General features: G+C 37.9%; 1 protein-coding gene across 10 annotated transcripts in view; it reads left to right on the top strand.

Moving 5' to 3' along the window:
• Window positions 1-24,344, top strand: part of ankrd26 (ankyrin repeat domain 26) — a 138,907-nt gene that overhangs the window by 50,843 nt on the left and 63,720 nt on the right. For 4 of the 10 annotated variants that reach the window (XR_013886842.1, XM_080191104.1, XM_080191108.1 and 1 more), the window contains exons 12-21: window positions 1,840-1,972; window positions 6,508-6,578; window positions 8,624-8,726; window positions 11,193-11,224; window positions 11,349-11,382; window positions 11,488-11,532; window positions 13,481-13,804; window positions 16,199-16,275; window positions 18,356-19,450; window positions 21,573-21,844. Coding sequence is in view for 9 of the 10 variants with exons in the window: in XM_080191104.1 (XP_080047230.1) it covers window positions 1,840-1,972; window positions 6,508-6,578; window positions 8,624-8,726; window positions 11,193-11,224; window positions 11,349-11,382; window positions 11,488-11,532; window positions 13,481-13,804; window positions 16,199-16,275; window positions 18,356-19,450; window positions 21,573-21,844 (2,186 nt within the window). In the remaining variant the exon portion in view is untranslated. The remainder of the gene's footprint in view (window positions 1-1,839; window positions 1,973-6,507; window positions 6,579-8,623; window positions 8,727-11,192; window positions 11,225-11,348; window positions 11,383-11,487; window positions 11,533-13,480; window positions 13,805-16,198; window positions 16,276-18,355; window positions 19,451-21,572; window positions 21,845-24,344) is intronic. The other 6 variants (XM_080191105.1, XM_080191106.1, XM_080191107.1 and 3 more) reach the window with 6 other exon arrangements.

Below are 24,344 nucleotides of genomic sequence, written 5' to 3'. Positions count from 1 at the left end.
GTGATTGAAGGGAGATTTGATAGAGGTGTTCAAGATTGTCACAGAATTAAATTAGTACAAGGATGATGGGACACAGACTTCAGATTATAGGTAAGAGATGTAAGATGTGACAAAGATTTTTTTTCAGTGATAATGACCTGGAACTCGCTGACTGGGAGGATGATAGAATTGGAGATGATCAGTGAGCTCAAAAGGATGAGGGAAATAAATTTGCAGGGCTTGGGCAGGGGGGGTAGAGAATGGGATACTGAATTGCCTATTAGAACTCCAGCATGGACTTAGTGGGTACAGTTATCTCCTGTTGCACCATATTTACTATGTGCCTGAAACATGCATTTTGTATGCCAGTAAGGAAACTGAAATTCAGCACCGTCACCATGGTTTTGCTGAAGATATTGAATTACCAAATACTCAATTAAATCACAATTGTACTGTCAGTAAGATTCCTCAAGAGCAGTGTGTTGAATTGAGTTCTCAGATTAACCCGAAAGGCCCCCCCCCCCCCCCCCCCCGCCCCCACAGTATTAAAATGGCAAAAACGCTCCATAAATCCAAATATTCATAATAGAGGTTAACTGACAGAGGAATGCAGAAAGGCTACTTGATGTGACTGACCAGGGTGTAAATGTAAGAGATTTTAAATCTTGTACAGCAGCAGTGTTTGAATTAGTATACTAAAAATCAAGCTGTTCCATTTGTTTCTTCGACAAATTCAAGCAACAGTCCTCTTTCTTTCATTATGCTACGTTAGTTACTTTTATATTATTACATTTTAATCAATCTGTTTTTGGCCACTGATTAACTATTTTTAAAATTCAGAGCAGTTACTTTTTGATGTATTATTACATGTATTGGGGTACAGTGGAAGGTATTGTATCTTGCATGCTATGCAGACAAAGCAAATCCTTCATAGAGTACATAGGAGAGAAGGAGAGGAGAGGGTGCAGAACATAGTGTTACAGTCATCGCTGGGGTGTAGAAAAAGGTCAACTTACTATATGGTAGGTCCATGCAAAAGTCTGATGGCAGCAGAGAAGAAGCCATTCTTGAGTCGACTTGTTTCATGATCTCAGATTTTTGTATCTTTTTCCTGACGAAGAAGATGGAAGATAGTATGTCTGAGGTCCTTGAGTATGCTGGCTACTTTTTCGAGGCAGCAGAAAGTGTAGTGTCAATATTGCAGCTCGCCAGTGGTTAAGGGCTAGTTTACTGTGGTTTTTTTGGTGATCTAGGTTCTTCCTTTAGGTAACCATTAGTTAGTTTATTTTAATTTTACAATTTAAGTAATCTGTTTAATTGGTTGAAACAGAAATCCAGAGTAAAAACTTTTTATTTGCTAATTTAAAGAGGTGATGATGTAAAATGACAACTACCACCACAGCAAAAGAAATAACGCAGTAAATTTTCAGCTGGTTGCCTGGGCATAAAATTGGCATTGGGCTTGGTCAATTTGTTATAGAAATTACTGATTTCAGTTTTCTCTATAATGGGTGGCCAATCCAGAATGCTAATTTTGTGCTCAGGTGATAAAATCTACTTCTTAATTTTCTTTAACATGCTCTACCCTTTTTTAAAAACTTGGTTAAATTGTAATTTTTTGGATCCAGATGAACTTTATGGATTGTTTGCATTTAATTTGGTTACATCAAAAAAATTGTAAAAAAACAAGTTTTGTTCCAGAATCAGAATATATACTGAAACCTTTTTTGGTATAATTGCTTTTAAATCATGTCCGAATACTGCTTTCTGTAATCTGTAATTTTAGCATATAAAATATTACATTTGATTATTATTCAATTGGATTGAAATTGTTTTTATTTTATCTTTAATCTTGTGCAGGAAGAAGTGACGTGGCCTGCCAAATTGTGTTCAACAAACTCCAGAACTTCAGCAACGCAACCTGTTAATCTTGATGAAGCTTCCACATATACTGCTCAGGCAAAAGAGACTCCTCAACGAAAGCATAGAAGAGGTAGCTATGAAATGTATTTTTGCATATTGATAAACCAGTGTGACTATAGACATAATAAAACTATTCGGTTGAAATAGTGTCTTGGGCAGAGCTTTTTTTTATATCTTCCATCACTAAACTTCATATCCAGAAAACTTAATCGCCTCAGATAAACACAGAGAAAATGGTGGAAGTACACAGGTCTGGCAGCATCTTTGGAGGGAGAAACAGAGCTAATGTTTCAGGTTGTGACCTTCCATTGTTTGTATTAATACTTAATTCCCTTATGCTTTATCCCTGCCTCACTTGCTCAGTTTGTTCTTACTGCAAGGACATTTGCCCCAGAATTCAACGCATTTCACTATAAACAAAAAAATTTCTCTTCCAGCATCATTTGAACTGTCTTTCTAACTTAGTCTTCTTGGTTAGTTGTAAGTGCCTAGTGCATTGCTCATCTGATCCTTTTAACTAATTGACAACTTGCCTCTGTAGTAGCACTTTTGCCTCTGGGTCAGTCATGAATTCAAGCTCTGCTCAAGAGGAATTTTGACATTTTTTTGCATGTTCTAAAGGAATACTGCAATGTCAGATTTACTTTTCAAATGGAGCATTGAACCAAATCCATGTCTGTCTGTTCAAGTGGACATAAATAATCCCTTTATGCTATTCAAAGATTAACAATCATGTTCCAACCAACAAGTATACCTTAAACAGCATTAGCAAAGTAAATTTAACTGGTGTATCTCACTGCTGTTTGTGGAATTTGCTATGCACAAATTGGCAGATATATTTTCATACCAAAAGTAGTTGATTGTGAAGTGTTTTGAGATAGTTTCCTTGAGTCAGAACATCAAAGCTGCTTATTGGGAGTGCAGTTGGTTTCAGACTCTTGGATCACCTTTTTCATCAAATCCTGCCCCTACTAGTTTTCCTTGCAACATTAAAATCTCATGGCTACCAATTCAGAGCATACTATTTACCTTTGTTTCATGGTGCTGTTTAAATTCCAGTCAAAACATGACTTATGTATGTTTGACGTTAACCTTTTGTAGCAATCACAAAGCACGTAGTATGTCAGTTGACTGGGACTTGCAATACTAAATTCATATCGGAAAATGTAACATAAAAGTTCTAAAATGCATTTATCTACTAAGTTGGTGTTTTTCCAAAAGCCACTAAATGGAATTATCTATGAAACTTCATGAAAATTGCCAATGCATTGAAAATTGCTCTTGTCGTGTTTGATTGTCAGTTTTGTGCAATGCTAGGTGTGAGTTTTTACATCAGAGCCATTTTCAGCTGTTTTATCAATGACCATCCCTCATCATTAGGCCAGACGTGGGGCTATTTGTGAATGATTACATTGATTAGCAATTCCTCCCAATAATGCAGCAGCCCATGTCAGTCTGCAGCAAGCCCTGGGCAGCATCCAAGTTTGGATTCTGTGGCTAGTTACAATCACCAAGTATGTGTTAGGCAATGACCGCTTACCCTTTAGGGGTATTGTCATTGCCAAACCCCTGCCATCAACAATTTGGGGTCACCATTAGCAGGAAATTCTGGTTAAAAAGAGTGGTCGTTTTGCAACATGTAGCTCACCCAAGCTTTTGATTTGCGATATATTCCCCAAGCATAACTCAGAAATGTGACTGAATAGTTTTCCCTTACATGAATGCCTGCAGTTTCTAGACCTCATTCAGGACAAAGTAGTCTTCTTGATCAGCATCTCATCCATTACCTTTACAGATCCACCAGCATCACCACTGGTGCATTGTTACTGTGGTGTGAGCTACTTAGAGCGTACACTTCAGTGTCTTACTAAAGCTTCCTCAGCAGCATCTTTCAAAGTTATGACTTCCACCACCAAGAAGCAAGGACAGCAGGTTCTTGGAAGCATCATCATCTTAAAGTTCCCCTCACACACAAACCTTTTTCTAATCGGCAGTCAGTGACTCATGGGGTTCCACAGGGATTTGTGCTAGGATCCCAACTGTTCACATTGTATATTAATGATTTGGAAGAGGGAACTGAATGTATTATCTCAAAATTTGCAGATGATACAAAGTTAGGTGGGAATGTGAGCTACGAGGAGGATGCAGAGATTCTTCAGCGTGATTTGGACAGATTGAGTGTGTGGGCATCTGCGTGGCAGATGCAGGAAAATATGGATAAATGTGAGGTTATCCACTTGGGTGGCAATAATAGAAAGATAGATTATTACTTGAATGGATGTAAATTGAGAGAGGCAGCTACTCAGTGAGACCTGGGGGTCCTTGTATATCAGTCATTGAAAGTAAGCATGCAGGTACAGCGGGCAGTAAAGAAGGCAAATGGTATGTTGGTTTTCATAGCCAGAGGATTTGAGTGTAGGGATAGGGATGTAATTTGTTATAATTGTATAGGGTATTGGTGAGGCCACACTTGGAGTACTCTGTGTGCAGTTTTGGTGTCCTTAACTGAGGAAAGATGTCATTGCAAGAGAGAGTACAGCAAAGGTTTACCAGATTGATTCCTGGGATGGCAGGTCTGTCATATGAGAAGAGACTAAATTGGTTAAGATGATATTCTCTGGAGTTTAGAAGAGTGAGAGTTCTCATAGAAACTTATAAAATTCTAACATGGTTAGATAGTAGATTCAAAAGGAGTGTTCCCAATAGTGGGAGAGTCCAGAACTAGGGGTCATAGTTCTAAAAGGTTTACCCCCTTCCTCAAACTGAGGTGAGGAGAAATGTCTTTACCCAGAGAGCGGTGAATGTGTAACATACACTATCACAGAAAGTAGTTAAGGTCAAAACATTGTCTGATTTCAAGAAGAAATTAGGTATAGCTCTTTGGGCTAAAGGGATCAAGGCATATGGGAGGAAAGGGGGATCAGGATATTGAATTCAGTGATCACCCATGACCAAAATTGAATACGGGAATTGGGTCGTCTTGTTGAAGTTGTACAAGATGTTGGTAAGCCACCCTTGGAATACTGTGTACAGCTCTGGTCACCCTATCGTAGTAAGAAGTCTCACAACACAAGGTTAAAGTCCAACAGGTCCCCACATCTGGGACCTGTTGGACTTGTTGGATTTTAACCTGGTGTTGTGAGACTTCTTACTGTGCTTATCCCAGTCCAACGCCATCATCTCCACATCACCCTATTATAGAAAGGATATTATTAAACTAGAAAGTGTGCAGAAAAGATTTGCTAGGATGCTATGGGGACTTGATAGTTTGAGTTATAAGGAGAAGCTGGATAGCCTGGGACTATTTTCTCTAGAGCGTAGGAGGCTTGGGGTGATCTTATAGAGGTCTATAAAATAATGAGGGGCATAGATCAGCTCAATAGTCGATATCTTTCCCCAAAGGTAAGGAAGTCTAAAACTAAAGGGCGTAGATTTAAGATGAGAGGGGAAAGAAACAAAAGGGTCCAGTGGGGCATTTTTCTCACACAGGGTGGTGAGTGTCTGGAACAAGCTGCCAGAGGCAGGTACAATTTTGTCTTTTAAAAAGCATCGAGACAGTTATATTGGTGTAGAGGGATTTGGGCCAAACGCAGGCAATTGGGACTAGCTTAGGGGTTTAAAAAAGGGGTAGCATGGACAAGTTGGGCCGAAGGGCCTGTTTCTATTCTGTAAACCTCTATGACTCTAAAATGAATGGTGGAACAGACATGAAGGACCAAATGACCTACTCCTGCTTCCAGTTTCTATGTTTTCCTGTTTGGACATATATTGCCATTCCATCAGGGTCACTGGATAAAAATTCTGGAACTCCCTATTGAACAGCACTCTGGGACTTCTAAACCATATGGACTGTAGCAGTTCAAAAAGGCTGGCTATCACCTTCTCGATAGAAAGTAGGAGTGGGCAAATTTTTCTCAGTGGGCCTGAGATAGCACAGTTCACCGAGCGTTTTGAAGCGTCTTTGTTTCCTGAAGTACTGGAGAAGGCTTTTTGAGTATCACGTTCTTAAGCTAAGAAATGAAATTATTCTGATCCTTTTACTTCAAACAATGAAAATGCCTGAAATTTCTTGTAAATCTGTGTTTAATTTTAGCACAAATGGTGAAGGATTATTGGCATAATTGAATTATGCCCATTATGATACTGCACCGATGTTTCCTTGATCTTTTATGCTGATGTTGTAAAGCCCTCTGCTGTTAGTTAATAAATCCCTAAGCCCCATGCAGAAATGTATAATGTGAATTTCCTGAATTTACACCAGCTCCAGATGGTCTAGAAATTATGTCTGAAATTTAAGACACAACACAACTCGGGCATATTTCTGGTATTTTCATAGCGTTATTTTCAATTATTTATTTCTAGCTCCTCAGTTAGATTTGTAACTTTATTTGCTGTATCTTTTAATATATCATTCATTGTGGCGTCAGAACGATTTGCTAAATTCTCATGAAATAACGGGGTCTGTTTAAGAAAGAATCACATGCTGTCTTGACTTTGAGTAATAGTTTATGGAACAAAAACCATTATGATGAGGGCAACTGACACTTGCGCTTCTTTGTATTATTTTATTCTTTGGAATGCTCATTTAAATTTTTTAAAATGTAGACCTACTACTAGAATTGGGCTTGGAGGAGGTGGAAGCTGAAGAGCATATAGAATCTCCTTGGGATTCAGAGGTAAGATTTAATATACTTCTCTGTTATCCTTATTTAAGACAAAGAATCTCATTTAAGCCATCTGAGTTGATTTTGGTAACATTTTGTGGAATGTTTTAGTTCTATCACTATTTCAAATATCCCCAGAATTTCAAAAAGTAGCCAAAATAAGCTAAGATTCGGCTTTTAATGAAAAATTGTATAATGATGAAAGAACAACAGCAACTTGCATGTATCATACAGTCTATATCAAAAGAACATCTCTAGGTTCTCCAAAAACAAGATTGAAAAGAGTGCCTAGCTAAAAATTAGTAGCTGTGACCAAAATCTTAGGCAAGAAGTGAGTTCTAAGAAGGGTATTAAGGATGATATAGATGGGAAAGCAGAAGGTTTAGGGAAGGAAGTCCAGAAATTGTGCTGAAGGTAGCATTGTCACTTGTGAGGCAAATTAGGAAAGGAATGTAACAAAGTATATTTTTGGAAAAAAGGTGGTTCGGGAAAGGCCACACTGTTAGGCCTTTTAACGGAGGCAGACTGAGGGCCCGGGAACTGCAGGACACCCTCGACCTGCGCAACTGTGTGTCAATCTGAGAAATAACAGCACCCAAGAATTTTTGAGGCGTGTATATAGTTTTAAGGTTTGAAATGTTAAGACTGTAATTTGTATAGAACTGTAAAAAGGTTTAGTTCTGCACTGTTTGCAATTCAAAGACACGTAGATTTGCAATGGTTTATTTGAGATTTTTATGAATAAAGTATATTTTTGGAAAAGAAATCCAAAGTATAGATTGTTTGAATCTCCTAGAATTGAAGCAAGTTATAGAGGTAGGAAAGAGAAAGATCATGGAGGGATTTGAAGACCACGATAATATTTTAGAATTTCATGTGTTGAACTGCGAACCAATTTTTATCAATGAGCTAGATGTGATGAATAAGCTGATCTTTGTGTAGAATGAAGTATGCGCAACAGAATTCTGAACAAGATGGGTTTAAAAAGTGGAGGCCTGAAAACATTGGAAAAATTGGCTGCAGAGGTAATGAAGACATAAGGCGGAATTTGAAGCCTCAGTCTGCTGCGAGCGTAATTGGCGTCAGACATAAAATCCGCAAGAGTCAAGAAATGAGATTCTCGCTGGCAAGAACTGATTTCCCGAATTTCCCCATCCCTTGCTGGACCTCCCAGAAGGAGTTGGAACCTCATTTTAATACATTTCTAAATTATTAATGGGCCTCCCCACCACATGATTTCTCTCCCCCGCCCCCCCAAACTGTCGGCGAGACATGATTTGCCCTTATAGCCTCTTGATTGTTTACATTTTTAATAAAACATCCCAGTTTGAAAATATTAGAAAATGCATTTTTTAGAATATTCACTGCACTTTATTAGATTATCAACTGTCAACTGTCCGGGAGTTTCAGGAGAATCAGATCGGCACTAAGTCTGGGAGCAACGGATGCACTAGTGTCCCTACCTGGTGAGGGTATGATGTGACACATCTCGCCTTGTGGCACAATGGTTAGCATTGCTGCCTCACAGTTCCAGAGACCAGAGTTCAATTCCAGCCTCCGGTGACTATGTGGAGTGTGCACATTCTCCCTGTGACTGCATGGATTTCCCCTCGCACTCCAAAGATGTGTAGGTTATGTTGATTGACCATGCTTAATTAGCCCTTGGTGTCAGGGGGATTAGCAGGGTAAATACATGAGTTATGGAAATAGGGCTTAGGCAGGATTGTTGTCGGTGCAGGCTCAATGGACTGGCGTCCTTCTGCATTGTAGGGACTCTGATTCTAAACTGGACAATCTGCTACAAATCTGTTACTAACACTCTGGCAAGGTCTCTTTGTAAGATGTATGGTCCTGGCCCTTCAGCTTTCCCTTCCTCTTTGTGAGAAAGCATATCCTTCACAACAGAGCTTCAAGGTTATGAAGGCACATGTTACTTGCCTCGGCACAGCACACTGGGGCTATGTCACCATGGTTCCTGGAGGTTGATCCAATGGAACGGGATTATTTATAATTTTGTGCAATACAAAATTATATCAAAATAAATATTATTATTTTAGTCTGCCACAGAAAGCCCACAGAAGAAATCCATTGCTTCATTTGCTTCATCTCCTGTCAAGAACCAAGCAAAAATGCAGCACATTATGATGAATCAGAATAATGGTAATCAATTTCTTTTGTTATTTTCTGATGCCTGAGGTTAAAACAGTCTGGCTTTCTTAAAAAAAACATCCTAAATATATTGTTGTGCATAATGGAGAACATTTGGTTTATTCAATAGTTGAACATTATTCTTGATTATATTGTCCTCCAAAAACAAATTGAAGGTAGAGCCGATTGTGCTTAAGAGTTAATAAAAGTTGTCATTAACAATCAGGATATATGTTATTCTTAAGCTGTTAGCAGGAGTGTGATTTTTAGTTGTCACTTTATTGATGTTAGATTTGCTGGTAAGAAATAATCTTCATTCTTGCAGCATCTTAATACATTTTCATGAATCCCAAAGCACGTCACAACCAATAAAGCACTTTTGAAGTCACATCACTGTTATACAAGTGTAGCCTAACATTCTCAGTGTTCACAGATAGGTTCCCTCCTCCCACCCAAAGGTGAAATGGTACATTCCACACCACCTGCTGACCAAGGCCCTGAGGAGGAGGAGGTGGGGGGGGTCAAAGAGATTGGTAGAGGGGCAAATGGCCTCTGGACCTAAGTCAGGTTTCAAAAGGAGGGTCCCGGGTGGTGGGTGGGCTGAGGGCAAAGGGTTGATTTTGACACTGTCCCCTGGAATGGAGCCACATGGCCGGACTGCCCCTTCTAACCCCAGCAGACCTGAAGATCACTCCTGGCATGGTGATTTCAGGCAACTGTGCTCAACATCTTCATTCCTGTTTGTCAAATATGAAAACTTTGAAGTAGCCTGGTCACTTTAATCTCCATGTCCCTTGGTGACCTGGCAGGCTTTTGACACAGAGCAACATTGCAGTCTGCATCAGAGGTTTCCCTTTCTGACAGAAGCTACAGGTGTGAACAGACTCCCTTTAAAGTTTTCTGACAGTAAGGAGATGTCAATTTTAATGGAGGGGGGAGGTGTTTTCCTTCTTCATAGTTGCTATTTGAAATCTCTGAGCCATCCTAGATTGTTCAAATGCTTTGGAACATTCTCTGTTCTGTTGAAATCCTTTGGTCTCTCCATCATGCCTGGCAGGAATCCTGATTTTTGGCTGATGTCCCATTCAGTGGGACATCAAGATTCCTGCCAGAGGTGAATGGGGCCAGTGATACCCCCCCCCAAATATGACTGAGTACTGCGAAACTGAGTTCCAGGTCATTGGAGGCGATTTTATCATTTTGATTCTAAGTGCTCTATCTCGGCGCAATTCCGATCCGACTTGGAAAGCTGTTCTCAGGTGCCCCCGTACGAACTTAGCCTGGAAAAAAAAATCATGAGTTTGAATCGCGCTGCGGATAGGCCTTATTGCGCCTGAAACGCTGCTGCTCAAATCGGAGCCTTCAATTGCACATGCACAGTGAAAAAATAATTGAAAAACAGTCCCTTGCCATATTGCTCCTGGGCAGTGATGGCCCCCAACAGACATTCCCCCCCCCCCACCCCCCACCCCGCCCCACCCCACCCCAACAATCGCCTGCAGAGTGGCAGCGGACTCCCCCTGCCCCCCTCCTCCCCTGACCTGCACCCCCCCACCCAAATGTGCCCCCTCCTCCCTCCCCTCCCCCACCTCAGAATGATCAGGCCTACCTCCACCCCCATCAGAGATACATCTGACCTACTTTCTCCCGACCAGAGAAAAATTTGGTCCCCTCAGCCCCAGCTGTAGGATGCTCTGAACTTACCTCTTTAGAAGCTGGATTGGGCGTCAAGCTCATTAAGTCAAAAAAAATCAATTTAAATGCATGCAAATACAGTTAAATTGACATTGCACACATTTCAGGCGCGGTTTGGATCAGCGCCATTTTCAGGCCTTGGTAAAGTGCGTATCTATGCAAACGTGGGCGCAGATTGAGCTATTTGCCTCATGCTCGAGTTTACCAAGTTTTGACGCCCGAAAACAGACACAACGCAATAGTAAAATCGGGCCCATTGTCAACTTAGAAGCATATGGGAAAATAGGCCTTTCACTAAATTTCAACTGTGTTTCTCACCACAAGATGCTGCCAGACCTACTGAGTATTTCCAGCATTTTCTTTTTTTAATCAGGAAACAGTTTTGGATTGAGTTCAGAGAAATGAAGCAGGGCAAGCAAAGTGGTTTATGTAGGAGATCACTTAGCTAACAATGACCATAACTTAATTTGATTTAACATAATTATGGAAACGAACAACAAGTACTGTATCAAAGGCCAACATGCTTAACTGGGGATGAGCAACCATTCCGTTATTCAAAAAGGAACCTATCAGATATAGATTCGATAATGCAATTCCAGGGTGTAAAAAAGTAAAGGTGTAATGCAGGACTTTTAGAAAAGTTATAACTCGAGTATAAACTTGACACATTCCCTGATGTGATTGTGATCAAGTAAAAATATTTGTGTAAACCAATAATCTAAGCAATTGAATTTTTTGGTCAGATATATTAATTATATTTTTGTATTTTTTTATTATTCCCAGTAGAATCATTGGAAGTGAATACTTTGGCACAGGTAATACATTATTTCTGTTTTATATGATTGTTTTTGTAAAAACAATATCCTTGTATGATATGAAATTAAAATATAATTATATGATAATCTGCATACTTTAACTCTTGATTCTGTTTCTTTCAAGCCACCATTAGCAGAAGAAAATAAACAGAAGTCAGGTATAACTCACGATCGTCTTGAGTGCTTTTAAAGAAAATACTGAGTAATTTTGTTCCTTGTATTTTTTTCAATCGGAGATGCTCAACTCTTCTTTTCTGTTCCAGATTTAATTGCAGAGCTTGGCTTAATTGATGAAGGTGATACAGAAGGTAATTGTCTTAATAATAACACATTTGAAGTTTTAGTACCATTATTAATATGTTTGTTACTGAAAAAGAAAAATAATTAAATTTGAACAAATTAAAGGAATGAGTAACTGCATATAGAAGACACTTTCATTAAAGGACCAATTTCAGATTGAATTAATATCAATTTTGTAATTGATAGTGCAATTATGTAACACATTGTCATGATGCCAAAACATATAAACCGTTTCAAATGCATCAAATTATTTTGAACTTCATCGACATATTATGTAAGTAAATGCACTTCACATGATTAAACAGTGAAATTATTTTTTATTCATTCTACTGGTTCCACCGATGGTCTTCCCCACCACCATGGGTTTCCTGTCAATGGAGGGTGCAAACAATGGGAAAAGCTGTTGAGAGCACTAGGAATGGAAGATCCTGCTGCCAATCAATGGCTGGCCACCACCTCTGCAAAATGTGCAGGAGTGGGGTGTAAATCCCACCAAAATTGTTTTTTTTTGAAGAGTACAGAACAAGAAATAGGCCATTCAGGCGTGATGTCAGGAAATACTGGTTCATACATGAGTAGTGAAAATCTGGATCACTCTTTTTCCCAAAATCTATTAAGACCAGTTGAACATTCGCAAAACTAAGTTTGCTAAATGTTTTGGATAAGGGCACTAAGAGATATTGAACCAAGGCAGACCAGTGGAGTTGAGATACAGATCAGTCATAGCCTCACTGAATGGAGAATAGACATGAGGAGCTTGAAGGCCCCTTCCTGTTGCTGTCTGTGTTTTGTGGCAGTGATTGAGTGAAAAATGTGTTTCAAGGCACCAAAGGAAGACTCCTATTTTTTTTTTGAATAATTCACCTGAACTGACAGACAAAGCTTCAGACAGCATATCATAACAATAATGTACTCCTAAGGCCCGATTTTACCATTTTCATTCTAAGTGCTGAATCTGGGTGTAATTCAGATCCGACGTGAAAATCTGTTCCCAGGCGCCTCCAAACGCACTTAGCATGAAAAATAATTGCAGGTCTGAATTGCGCTGTGGGTGGGGCTTCGCGCGCCCAAAACAATCGGAGTTCTGAACGGCACAGGCACAATGAGAAAAAAAAATTGAAAAACATGCCCCTGTCACATCGTTCCCGGGCTGCAAAAAACAGATGAAGCAGCCCGGGAGTGAAAAGCGGGAGTGATGGCCCCCATAGATATCAACCCACCCCACAATATAACTATCCCCATTATCCACCCACATCCCCCACTATCCAGACCGATTGCGACCCCCTGCTTCCTTTGCACACACTGATCACCTGCAGAGTGGCAGCACGCCCCCATCAGACAACAATCTAGCCTCCCTCTGCCGCCCACTGGACAACAATCTGGCCTCCCTTTGCCCCCCACCAGACAACAACTGGCCTCTATTTCCCCTACCCCCTCTCCTCCCTCACCAGAGAATGACCTGGCCCGCCTCCCCACCACTACCACCGATCTGAGTCAGAGAGCCGTTGGAAGCTCTGAACTTACCTCTTCGGAAGCTGGAGCACCCGAAACAGACCTGCACCGAATCTGGATGCCCGAACACGATGGCGAAGGGGGAAGTGCTGGTAAAGCTGGGCAGGCAACCCATTAATTCAATTTAAATGCATGCAAATACATTTAAATCACCATTGCACCCGTTTTAGGCACAAATTGGATCGCAGCCATTTTGGGCCTTGGTAAAGTGGGCATCTATGCGGATGTGGGCACAGATCGCATTAATGGCCTCATGCCCAAATTTACCATGTTTTCGTGCCCAAAAACAGGTGCAGCACAATGGTAAAATCAGGCCCCTGAAGTGGAGTGTCGATCTACGTTTTGTTCTCTAATCCTGGAGTGAAAATTGAGTTTATAACATTGACATAATTTGGCTCAATGCTTGCATAATATTTTGGCAATAAAATATGATTTTTTTTATAGATGCCTCAGACTGGGACTCTGTCAGTGCTTCTGGTAAAAAGGTATCACCCAACATGTTTAATTCTACACCACAAGTAAACCCAATTAGGAAAGATGACAAAGCAGCACCCAAATCAGTTCAGTCACCAAAAAAAGAGATGTCCAATACCAAGACTGTAATAAACATGTCAAATTCTGAAGAGACCACATGTATCCACAGAGCATCACCATCTCAAAGTTCACCTGGTTCATTGAAAACTGGGTTAACTTCACATCCTTCAGTGCAACATCAAGTTGCTCTCGAACTTCAACTTGAAAATACCGTACCAGTTGAACAGGAAAATGGTACGTACGATGGAGTGTTGGAGCTGTCAAACCTTGACGTTATACTGTAGTGCAAACATAAATAACTGTTCCTTGTTGCTTCTTGCACAGTTAATTTATTTCAGTATAAAATAATCACAAGGAGCAAGTTATTTGTGTTGCTAACCTGTGAGGAAAACATTTGAATGGATTTCCTGAGATATCTACTGTTGTACAGTTTTTTAAAAAATGTTTCTCAATTACATCATATAACATTGAATAATACTAGGGACAGTTTTGGGGCAAGAGAGTGATCATTTAGGAAGGAACTGAAGATACTGTTTCTAAATTTGCTAACACAAAGATAGATAGGAGAGTAAATGATGAAGAGAATAAAGAAGCTACAATAGGACAAAGGTTGAGTGAACAAAAATCTGGCAAATGGAACATAATACAGGCAAAGTGAAATTGTCCATTTTGGCAAGTAAGGTAAAAAAGGAGCTTTCATTATTTAAATGGTGATAGATTGCAGAGCTTTGAGATGCAGAGGGATCTGCATGTCCAAGAGTATTAATCACAAAAGACTAGGAGACAGATGCACCAAGTAATTAGGAAAGCTAATAGAATGCTATTGTTTATATTATGAAGGGAATTGATTACTAAAGGAAGGTGGTTATGCTTCAGTGTACAGGGCTTTGGTGAGACTATGTTTGAAGTATTCTTTACTGTATTGGTCTCCTTATTTAAGGCAAGATGTAAATGCAGTGAAACAGCTCAGAAAAGATTTACTGGACTCCCAGGAATGGATAAGTTTTCTTCTGAGGAAAGATTGGCAAAGTTAGATTTGTATCCACTAAAGTTTAGAAGAGTGAAATATGACTTGATCAAAACTTTTAAGACCATGAAGGAGGGGTATTGATAGGGTAGAAGAGAGGAGATCTATTACTTGGGGTCACTCATCTAAGACAGAGGTGAGGAGAAATGTTTTCTCAAGAGCATTGTGAGTCTCTGGAAATGTTTCTCTCAAAATGTAGTAGAAGCAGAATCTTTAATATTCTGCAGAATATTCTTAAGCAAAACTAGATAGATCTTTGATTAACACAGGAGTGATAGGTTATCAGGGTAGTCAAGAATGCGGCATTGAAGTTGCAATCAGATAAGGCATGATCTTATTGAATGGTTGAGCAGAATCGAGGGGCTGTAGCCCACTCCTAGTCATAATTCGTATAATTTATTCATTTGAAATGTTCTACGTGTTTGGAGTGGATACGCCATTGTAGAATTTATTTGAGGCTGAGTTAGGCAGATGTTTGGTCTCAGAATCAAGTGATACGAGGAGCAGATGGTAAAGTTGAATTAAAGCAAAAAATCAGCCATGATTGTATTGAATGGTGTAGTAGGTTTGATGGGCTTCATGGTCTACTAGTCATGTTCCTTCCATTCTTGTAGTGCCATGGCTTCATTGAGAATAAATTCAAATACGTAGTAGAATAAAGAAGCATGATTAATTGTCTTTTACAAAATCTTGTTAGAAATCTGAAATAAAAGTAGAAAATTCTGGAAATACTCGGCCGGTCTGGCAACATCCATGGAGAGAGAAACAGTTATTGTTTAAGGTGTGATCTTTATTTATCTGGATTAGCCATTTTGACTCACCAATTTTCTGGTTATTTCCAGCATTTTCTGTTTTTATAACTAAATCACATCACATGGTTAAATCCTATGTCATGTGAGATCAAATTTAATTAATTATCTGTTATCTGGTTCATAATTGTTTCTCAAATATTATCATCTCATTGACTATTTTTTGATGTGGCATTGGTTGGAGTCAGTGTAATATCACAGCATGGAATGGTTGTGAAACATTTTAATTTATGTTAATCATCAAGGATAGTTTTTTTTTCCTGACTACTTGACAACAATTATCTTCTATCTAATCCAAAGTATTCATTGGTCACTGATTTGGAAGAACTAGAATATTGTCAAATTGAAACTGAAGCAACACAGTACTATTTATTTGACTTATTGATTTATCTCAAATTAGAAACTGATTGAAGTTCAGAGGACAAGAATGTATTCTTGGGAAGAAGTGTCTGTGGAACATAGAAATCCAAAAAAACAAAACACTGTATGGCAAATGATTGTGGTCATCTTTTCCTTGGCGTGGAAAAGCTAACAGTTTGGGCAGAATTTAGTAGCTGCAAGTCAAATACTGTCCCAGTCTGCTTGTTACGATGTATCTGCAATAATATATTGCTTATTCAGCTAAATTCAACATAATATGTAATGGCTGCACAAAAATAGTGGAATTTCTCATTTTTCAGTTGTGTCTATTTGAGTAACAAGTAATTGCGATCTCTATTTGGGATATTCGCACATCTCTTTTAAAAAATATATTTTTAAAGCTGTTGATAAATTTTGTAAATATGTCTGCAGAATGTGAACTGAAAATATCTCCAACAGAGGAGGAAGATAAAGAAAAGGAAGAGGGAAATGACTGGGAAATGGAGAAGGTGAGGTGTTCGTGCCTGAATGTGATAGTAAATTTATTGGCTTTTCATTTGTGCAAATTTGGTTGTATATTAAAATTCATTTCTCAAAACATACAAACTTTTATTTTCATAAAGTCATGAATAGAAAAATTGCTACATGATTGTTTAACTAAAATAAGTTCATCCAGTAAGTAAAATGTAAGTTATCCAAAGTTTATGATTATAGTTTTAATTAAATCTAGTGTCGCATTTTCATTCCATAACGAGTAATTGTTTTAAGCTGTTATAAAACTCCATACGTCAAACAAATGCATGAGCTTACATGGATTGAACCTTCAACATTTAAGTTCCATTAGTTCAATCTTAAAAATCACTGAGCATTCACTTTTACTATGATGAACAAATCCTACGAAAATATTGGCAGGACAATATTTTAAATGGATCTTTAATTTTGCTGAACAATTGCAGCACTCTCTTCATAGCTGTTTTATTTAACTTTCAAGTTAAAAGCCATATTTCAGTAATTGTTAGATTCTACATTTGATGTACCTACTTTTGTGGTGTGTGTTTATTTGGGCTTTCTGTTTACTTGCATTGCATTACCTAAGAATTGGAGTTTAAATGGTTTTTCCATTCATTAAATACATAGAGGAACATCATTTTCTTCATCTCTTTAGTGAAAAAGACCATGTGTTTATGAAATTTTTTAAAAGATTTTTAAAGATTAAACCCTGGGGTCAGAAAATGTAGTACCAAGTATTGATAACATCATAATGCATAACTGCTGAAGTATAAATTAATTATTTGAGCTGTGATAAAAAATAATGTGTTTACACTCCATATAACGCCATCCACTGTAGTAGAAAGATAGTGAGAGCCATTTGGGATATTGGAAAATTTTAATCAAGTTGCAAGAAGAATTTAAAAGGTACTTTAGGTTCATTGTGATTTATTTCTTCAGTAAAGTGACTTGAGGGTGAAGTACACAAGAGTTCCATATCTTTTGGGTCCAATTGCATACCTTCATATGTTTAGATCTTTTTTGTTTGTTTAAGGTCCCGATTGCTATCATGTAGTACTGAAACAGTACAAATGGAATGTAGTAGGTATTCAAACAAAAATCAAGTATAAGTTTACACCTATTGTGGCAAAAGTTATTTCCCATTTTGTGGGCTAAAAAATAATTGATTACTTTCACATTTTACTGTGTAGATCAAAAAGGTTTTTTAACTCATCTTTGAAGTACTTTTGGCCAAATTTTAGTGAGGAATATGTATTGAGTTAATTACTTAATCATTTTTCAAGGAGCGATATGTTTGAAATGCTTTATTCATTTGAGATTTATCACTATAGAAGACTGCTAAATAACCCTTGATGTTACTACTAATCTCTGATATGGTCACACAATCTAATTCTTTGCAGAATTATGAAATGAGTCCAAGAACCAATATGAATGGGAAAATTATTAGACAAAGTCTCATTTATTCTTCTGAAATTGAATGGAACTGGGGAAGTTACTGAATTGGCAGAAAATGACTTAAATTGTTCTATGTTAGTATAGTTTGTTGTTTCAAAATAATCCACCCACTAATTTTACTAATATTTCACATTTATTGTGTATTGTATGAAGAAGCCAACCACACAGTTAATATGTAACTACAGAACAATGCTTTTTTATAATGTAAGAAAATCTTACATATATCTAAAGTTAATTGACAAATAATTGTAATATCTGTTATGTCAAATACTTTTATTGGATTTAAAGTATGATTGACACAAATCAAGTGAGAAACCAATTTCCAGTGTCATATAATGTGAGGTATTTCATGTATCTCTGATTTAACGTAAACACTTGTTAGCTAACAATTATATGACAGTCTGCTATGTTTTGCAAAATAACAGATGCATGTCAAGGTAAGGACACGAGATAACTATCGTGAATTACTGTCACTGAATATGTTGTCTATGGTGCTACTTTGTTTACTAATCCAGTGCACAACTTTAAAAAGTGTATGTTTTTCATTCTTAATCAAGTGTGGATTTATCTTTTGTTAGTTATGATGCCTGATTTCTCTTTACCTGTTTCACATGCTTTCGCAAGGATAAATCTATTTTAGAAACAGCCAGTATTGATGACAAATTGCCTACCAAAAGCCCACAACCTGCAAATCAAACTCATGAAGGAGTTTTGCTTTTGGATCAGAAAATTAAAGAAGTCGACCTGAAAGAAGAGCCTGATTTTGATAGTAGTGAGAGTGCTTCTGAGGATACAGGATTAAATGAGGAGAGTGAATTGGCTTTGAAGAATCAATCTGCAATCATTGCAGTTGAAAAGGGAAAGAGGGAAACAGCATCAACTCTCACAGTTGAACTGAAAGAAAGATTTGAAGAACTTCGGCAGAGCAAGGATGGTGCAATTACTATGGAATGTTCAGAAGAGTCTGATGGAAAGTACTCAAGCGATGAATCTAATAAAGAAAATGTAATTGCAGCCATTGAGAGTAATGAAGATACTGTTTTAGAAGAGGATAGTTATAAATATGACCGCAAAGTGCTTCACCTTATTCCAGAGCAACAGGAATTGGAAGATTTTAGCACAGGAACAACAGATGCAAAACTTGGGCAGCAAACACTTCATAAAGTGCCTGAATCAAAACTAACAATGAATAATGATGAAAATAGCTTGGAGCATACATGGGCACCTGAGGAAGTTAGTGACTTAAAGGAGTTAAAGTGCGGGACAACTAAAGAAGACCATGTAACAAAATTGGAATCATCCATTCTAAAGGAACAGAAAACTAATATTGCTGATTATGTTTCTGATTTAGACTCTGATGCAGATAATGATTCTGTTAAATTGCACATTGGTACTGATAAAGTAAGTTCTAAAAACAAGAATCCTAATTCTTCAGAAAAAATTCTGGAGCACACTACTGAATTGATGGAGTTTGCATCTACAAGAAGAGAAAGTATTGTGTCCAAATGTATCCCTCACCCTGATGTAGGAAATCCGAAGGCACTAGTAGATGATTTGGTGTATCATCCAAGAAACCTCCAGTTGGACTCTGTAGCAGTTGCTAAACCTTATATGGATGAAGAACTGGAGGAAGATATGCAGCGATTTAAGAATGAGGTAGGAATGCTGAAAGTAGTATTCCTGGCTTTGGAGAAAAAGAAAGCGCAGCTGCAGAAAGAGGTAGACGTTTCCCTAATAATACTCCCATTATGTGTGCAAGTGCTCCTGTTTTGCCTGAAGTGTTTTCTTCGTTTCAACTACTTTGGAGGGAAGTAGCGTGCATGAAACTAATATTTCTAGCTTTTTAGATTATATAACTTTTCAGTATTTGGGATCAAGTTGCATATCAATTGTGCTGAGAAAGAAAAGGATAGTTTTCAGTAGTTGAGTCAATGGTTGAGTTTCCATGAAACTGAATTACAGTAAAGAGAAAGCAGAGAAAAGTATATAATTGACTTTATATTTACATGTTGCATGTCAACCATCTTTAGATTATCAATGTTAAATCTATTGATTCTAGATGGTGGTAACAGAACAATTGTTTCCATGCCAGCATTAAAGAATTCTTTGTTAAAGTTGAAATGCTGAATGATGCTCATCTATGTAATTACAAAATGTCACTTGCAGAAAAAAACTACTCAACGTTTGTGTGCATTTTGCCTATTGTATGCCATTGTTAATTTGCGAAAAGAAGTTCAACTGTTTGAAAATCTAATGAATAATGATAGCTTGGCATGAAAATAAATTTACTGCAGTTCTGTGTGTGTGTGTGTGTGTGTGTGTGTATTTTTAAATACGTTTCTACTTCATAATATTTGAGTGAATCCTGTTTGTGTATTCAGTGTTGTATCTTGCATACCTAAATGCTTTCAGCTTTGCAGTTATTTAACCTTTTCCATGTTCTCCCATGACGGAGGTTAACTTTTTTTTTATATCATCATCAAACCCTTTCCTCAATCTAAACTAGGCATTATACCTTTCTAATTTGTCGTTAGGTTGATGTTTTATTTTGTTTATACGCAAGTCGAGCATCAAGTCATTTCAACCATGTGAAAATACAGAATTTTACCGTCTTGTCCACTCCGGGAATCAGAGCGAGCCAGGGTGGACCATAGGAAGATCTGTTGACCTTGGGTGGGTTTTTATGGTTTCAGGACAAGCGAGACTGTAAAATTCTGCCCATAGGTACAAGTGTGAAAGTGACGCTTATAGCTCTAGTCTTGTATGCAATGGTTGGTAAAGGCGTTATCTAAATACCTTCCCTCAAATTTGAATATTCCCTTATGCTGATGAAAAGAGCAAAATGCAACCATCAAAAGATTAGCCTGTAGAGCTTGTCTCTATGGGGAACCACTATTATACCCACCAGCATTTTGGTTTGAGGTTTCCTGTTTCCAGGTAATATGGGAAGAATCAAATGACATAGCATTAAAGATCAAAGAATTTTAAACAAGAGAGAACTATGGAACTATTCTTTATGTCCGAGTATCTGTCCTGTACCAATCACTAATCGTTACAATCAGTTTGCCCTGTGTAATTCCACTGATTTATTAGAAAATTTACGTTTGGACTTATGCTAATGAGTTTAATGGGTGTAACCTTACCCCAGCCAAAACTTGTGTTAATTCCAGTCTGTGTGCGTTTTGTCCTTGCAGAAACTCCTCTAAGTCTGTATTTTTTAAAATACCCTAAATAGAATTTGAAATTAGTATTGGAATCTAACATAGGAATATTTAACGTGTTTATCTGAAATTGGAGCTGTTTGAGACTTATTTTTAAACAGGTTAATGACTTCATTAAAATAATGGAGAGGCAAAATTTCAGCTGAAAATGTTACAACAGTATTTCATTATGCAATCTCAAGGCAATTATCTTGTTTGTCCCCACATAATTCTGGAAAGTGTATTATAAAATACTCCAATGCATTGGAGAAATCTAATTACAGAGGAGACTTCTTTGAGTCTTACTGATGGATCTTTTTTCACGTTTACATTCATAAAAGAGAAATTCTTTGGGATAGTTGCTTGACAGGATTTTTTAATGTATTAAAGCACTGGATGCAGGGCAGCAAAAAGGAAATTTATTTACTGTACACTCAACAAAGTGGAAAGTTAAGATTTCTATGAACATGGTCTAGACAGAATGTCAATTGCACAATGCAGTAAATTTGCGGATCCAATCCTCAGTTACAATCACTGTTTATTCATTTGGGTGCAACAGTAGGATTGTTTCATCAATATTTTAAAGTTTTGGATGCTAAGTAAGACCTTGTTGATAATAAAGCCCTATTTTATGTTTTCAGGTTGAAGAAAGAAAATCTATGAATTTTCAAAACGGGGAAAGAAATAAGCATGCTGAATTAGGCACTTCTAAATCAGCAAGAAAAGATGAGGACAATTTGTGTATAATGCAGAAACGAACACAAGAGCAATCTATCCAGCAACAAAATCAAGAAAAATTAGCGTTGAAATTGGCCAAGGGACATGGAGATTCATCGAAACAGCTACAAGCTAATGTAACCTCAAGGTTGGATAAACGAAATAAAGGCAGGACAAAAAAATCTCTTTTCAAAGGGTGAGTTAATTGTTCTATATGATTTGATTGTTGGTAATTGTAATAAGAGCCTTTTGCGTTTCACAGTGGTATTTAATACCAAAACATTGGAGAAAATATTGTGAATTATTTGACTGCTCATGGCGACACGGTGGCACAGTGGTTAGCGCTGCTGCCTCACAGCGCCAGCAACCCAGGTTCAATTCCGGCCTCGGTCACTGGCTATGTGAAATTTGCACTTTCTCCCCCCATCTGTGTGGGTTTCCTCCAACAGTCCAAAGATGTGCGGGTTAGGTTGATTGGCCATGCTAAATCAACCCTAGTATCGGGGGATTAGCAGGGTAAATGTGTGGGGTTATGGGAATAGGGCCTGAGTGGGATTGCAGTCGGTAGAGACTCAATGGGCTAAATGGCCTCCTTCTCTACTGGAGAGATTCTATGATGATTCATTCTATGAAGTCAAACTCACTATTTCTAGAACTATTTATTCCTCATACCTATTTATTTTCTGTTTCAAACACTCCACTGATGCCATCTTGCAAAATTTGTGATTCTTCTAATTTAAATTTCTCTCTTGGAGTCCCAAATTGTATTGCTCTTCCTGATTTATTTCAGAAAGACAATTTTACTGTATGAAATAGTGTGATTTTGATCGTAATTTTGTACTTTTGTGATGTAATATACTGCATAAAAAATAATAGATTTAAAATTACAAGCCAAGAAAGTCTTGCAGATCATGACCTTTATGTTTTTATTGCTTGATTCCTTATTGCAATATTAAAGTGATACCATGTACCTTCATGCCCTGCCAAAGTTTATATGCTTGATAAGGGCATGTCTATGATATGACCAGGTCAATCTTCACTTCATTGACTTTCAGATCAAAAAACTGGCTTTTAAATCTGTACAATGGGCACTAATAAGATAAAATAGTTTTTAAAGTTTGTGCATATTAGGAAAATAGTAATGTATAATGAGATATTTAGTAAAAATAAATAACTCAAAATAGTGAGAAAGAAAGTAGGCTGCGCAATAACAGCTTGATCAGAATGGAGGTTTAATTTTTTTAAATTACTTTTGTGCTCAGAAGGATGAGATTTGTTTGTATTGGGGGAGTGAACTCTTCCCCTGTTAGACAAGTGTGTGAGCATCACATACTTGCAAATCAGGTGTCCCACAGAAAGATGCAAAGTAAAGTCACCTCCACTGCCCTGTTATGCCTCAACCACAATGCTACTACACTAGTGATATTGTGTTCCTTTTGTCAAAAGCTGTGCATTTGCCCAATAGTATTAAACTAGAAGTAGTATTGTAAAATAGAAGATACTGGAAACATAGTTAGTCGGTGTGTTGGGAAAAATGAACGTTTTGGGTGTAATTCTGTCATATTTGTGGCCTAAGCCCCTCAAATGGACCTGGATAGAGACCGCCCAAATTTGTCTTTCACTTATCCTTTCCACCAATGGACAGAAGAGACTTTCATCCCGCTAGGAATTCATGCTGCAGAAGTGCCAGACAATCACCATCTCCAACAAAAGACAATCTCACTATTAGACCTTGCCGTTTATTAGCATTGCCATCCATGAGTCCCCCACTATCAATATCCTTGGGTTTACTATTGACCAGAAAATGAACTGGACTAACAATATAAATAAATATTGTGGCTACAAGAACAGGGCTGGGAATCTTGTGATGAGTAACTCATCTCCTGATTCCCAAAGTCTGTCCACCATCTATAAGGCACAAGCCAGGAGTGTGATGGAACACTCTCCATTTAGTTGGGTGAGTGCAGGTCCAACAACATCCAAAAAGCTTGATGCTGTTGAGGCCAAAGCAGCCCACTCAACTGGCATCCCTTTCACAAACATTCACTCCTTCTACCACCAACAAACAGTGGCAGCAGTGTGCACTATCTACAACACATAGCACAGAAACTCACCAAGATTCCTTAGGCAGCACCTTCCAATTCCATGACCGCTACCTTCTAGAAGGTCAAGGGCAATAAATGCACGAAAACACCATTTCCTGACCTGGAAGTATATCACCATTCCTTCACTATTGCCGGGTCAAAATCCTGTAACCCTTTCCCTAACAGTACTATACCTATACCACATGACTGCAACACTTCAAAAAAGGTAGATCACCACCACCTCAAAAGCAAATACGGATGGGCAATAAATGCTGGCCTAGCCAATGATGCCCATAACCCCATAAAATGATTAAGAAATAAATGATTAAAAATTATGGCGAACTGAATTTGAACTGTGGAGCTCACTAAACTAATCAGCATCCCTCAGATTTAAGGTGCTTAATAGAGTTATTTGATCTCAATAGCTTAATTACAGTAATGGTGTTTTTTAAATATTAATTCACTTGTCATCTGCAGTGGTGTTTAATATATTCCTGCAGTAAGCAGTGATAAGTTTTCTGGGGGCGATTCTCCCAAAAAAATTCTAAGTGCTGGATTTGCGTGAAAACTGGATTAAATCACACTGTTGTTTTTTAGTGAGAGTTTAAAAAT

Source organism: Carcharhinus amblyrhynchos, chromosome 6, assembly GCF_965287045.1.
Source record: "Carcharhinus amblyrhynchos chromosome 6, sCarAmb.v2.hapA, whole genome shotgun sequence".
In the NCBI taxonomy this organism is placed as follows: Eukaryota; Metazoa; Chordata; class Chondrichthyes; order Carcharhiniformes; family Carcharhinidae; genus Carcharhinus; species Carcharhinus amblyrhynchos.
The sequence above is the reverse complement of the archived record's forward strand: the minus strand, read 5'-3'. Positions and strand labels throughout refer to the sequence as shown.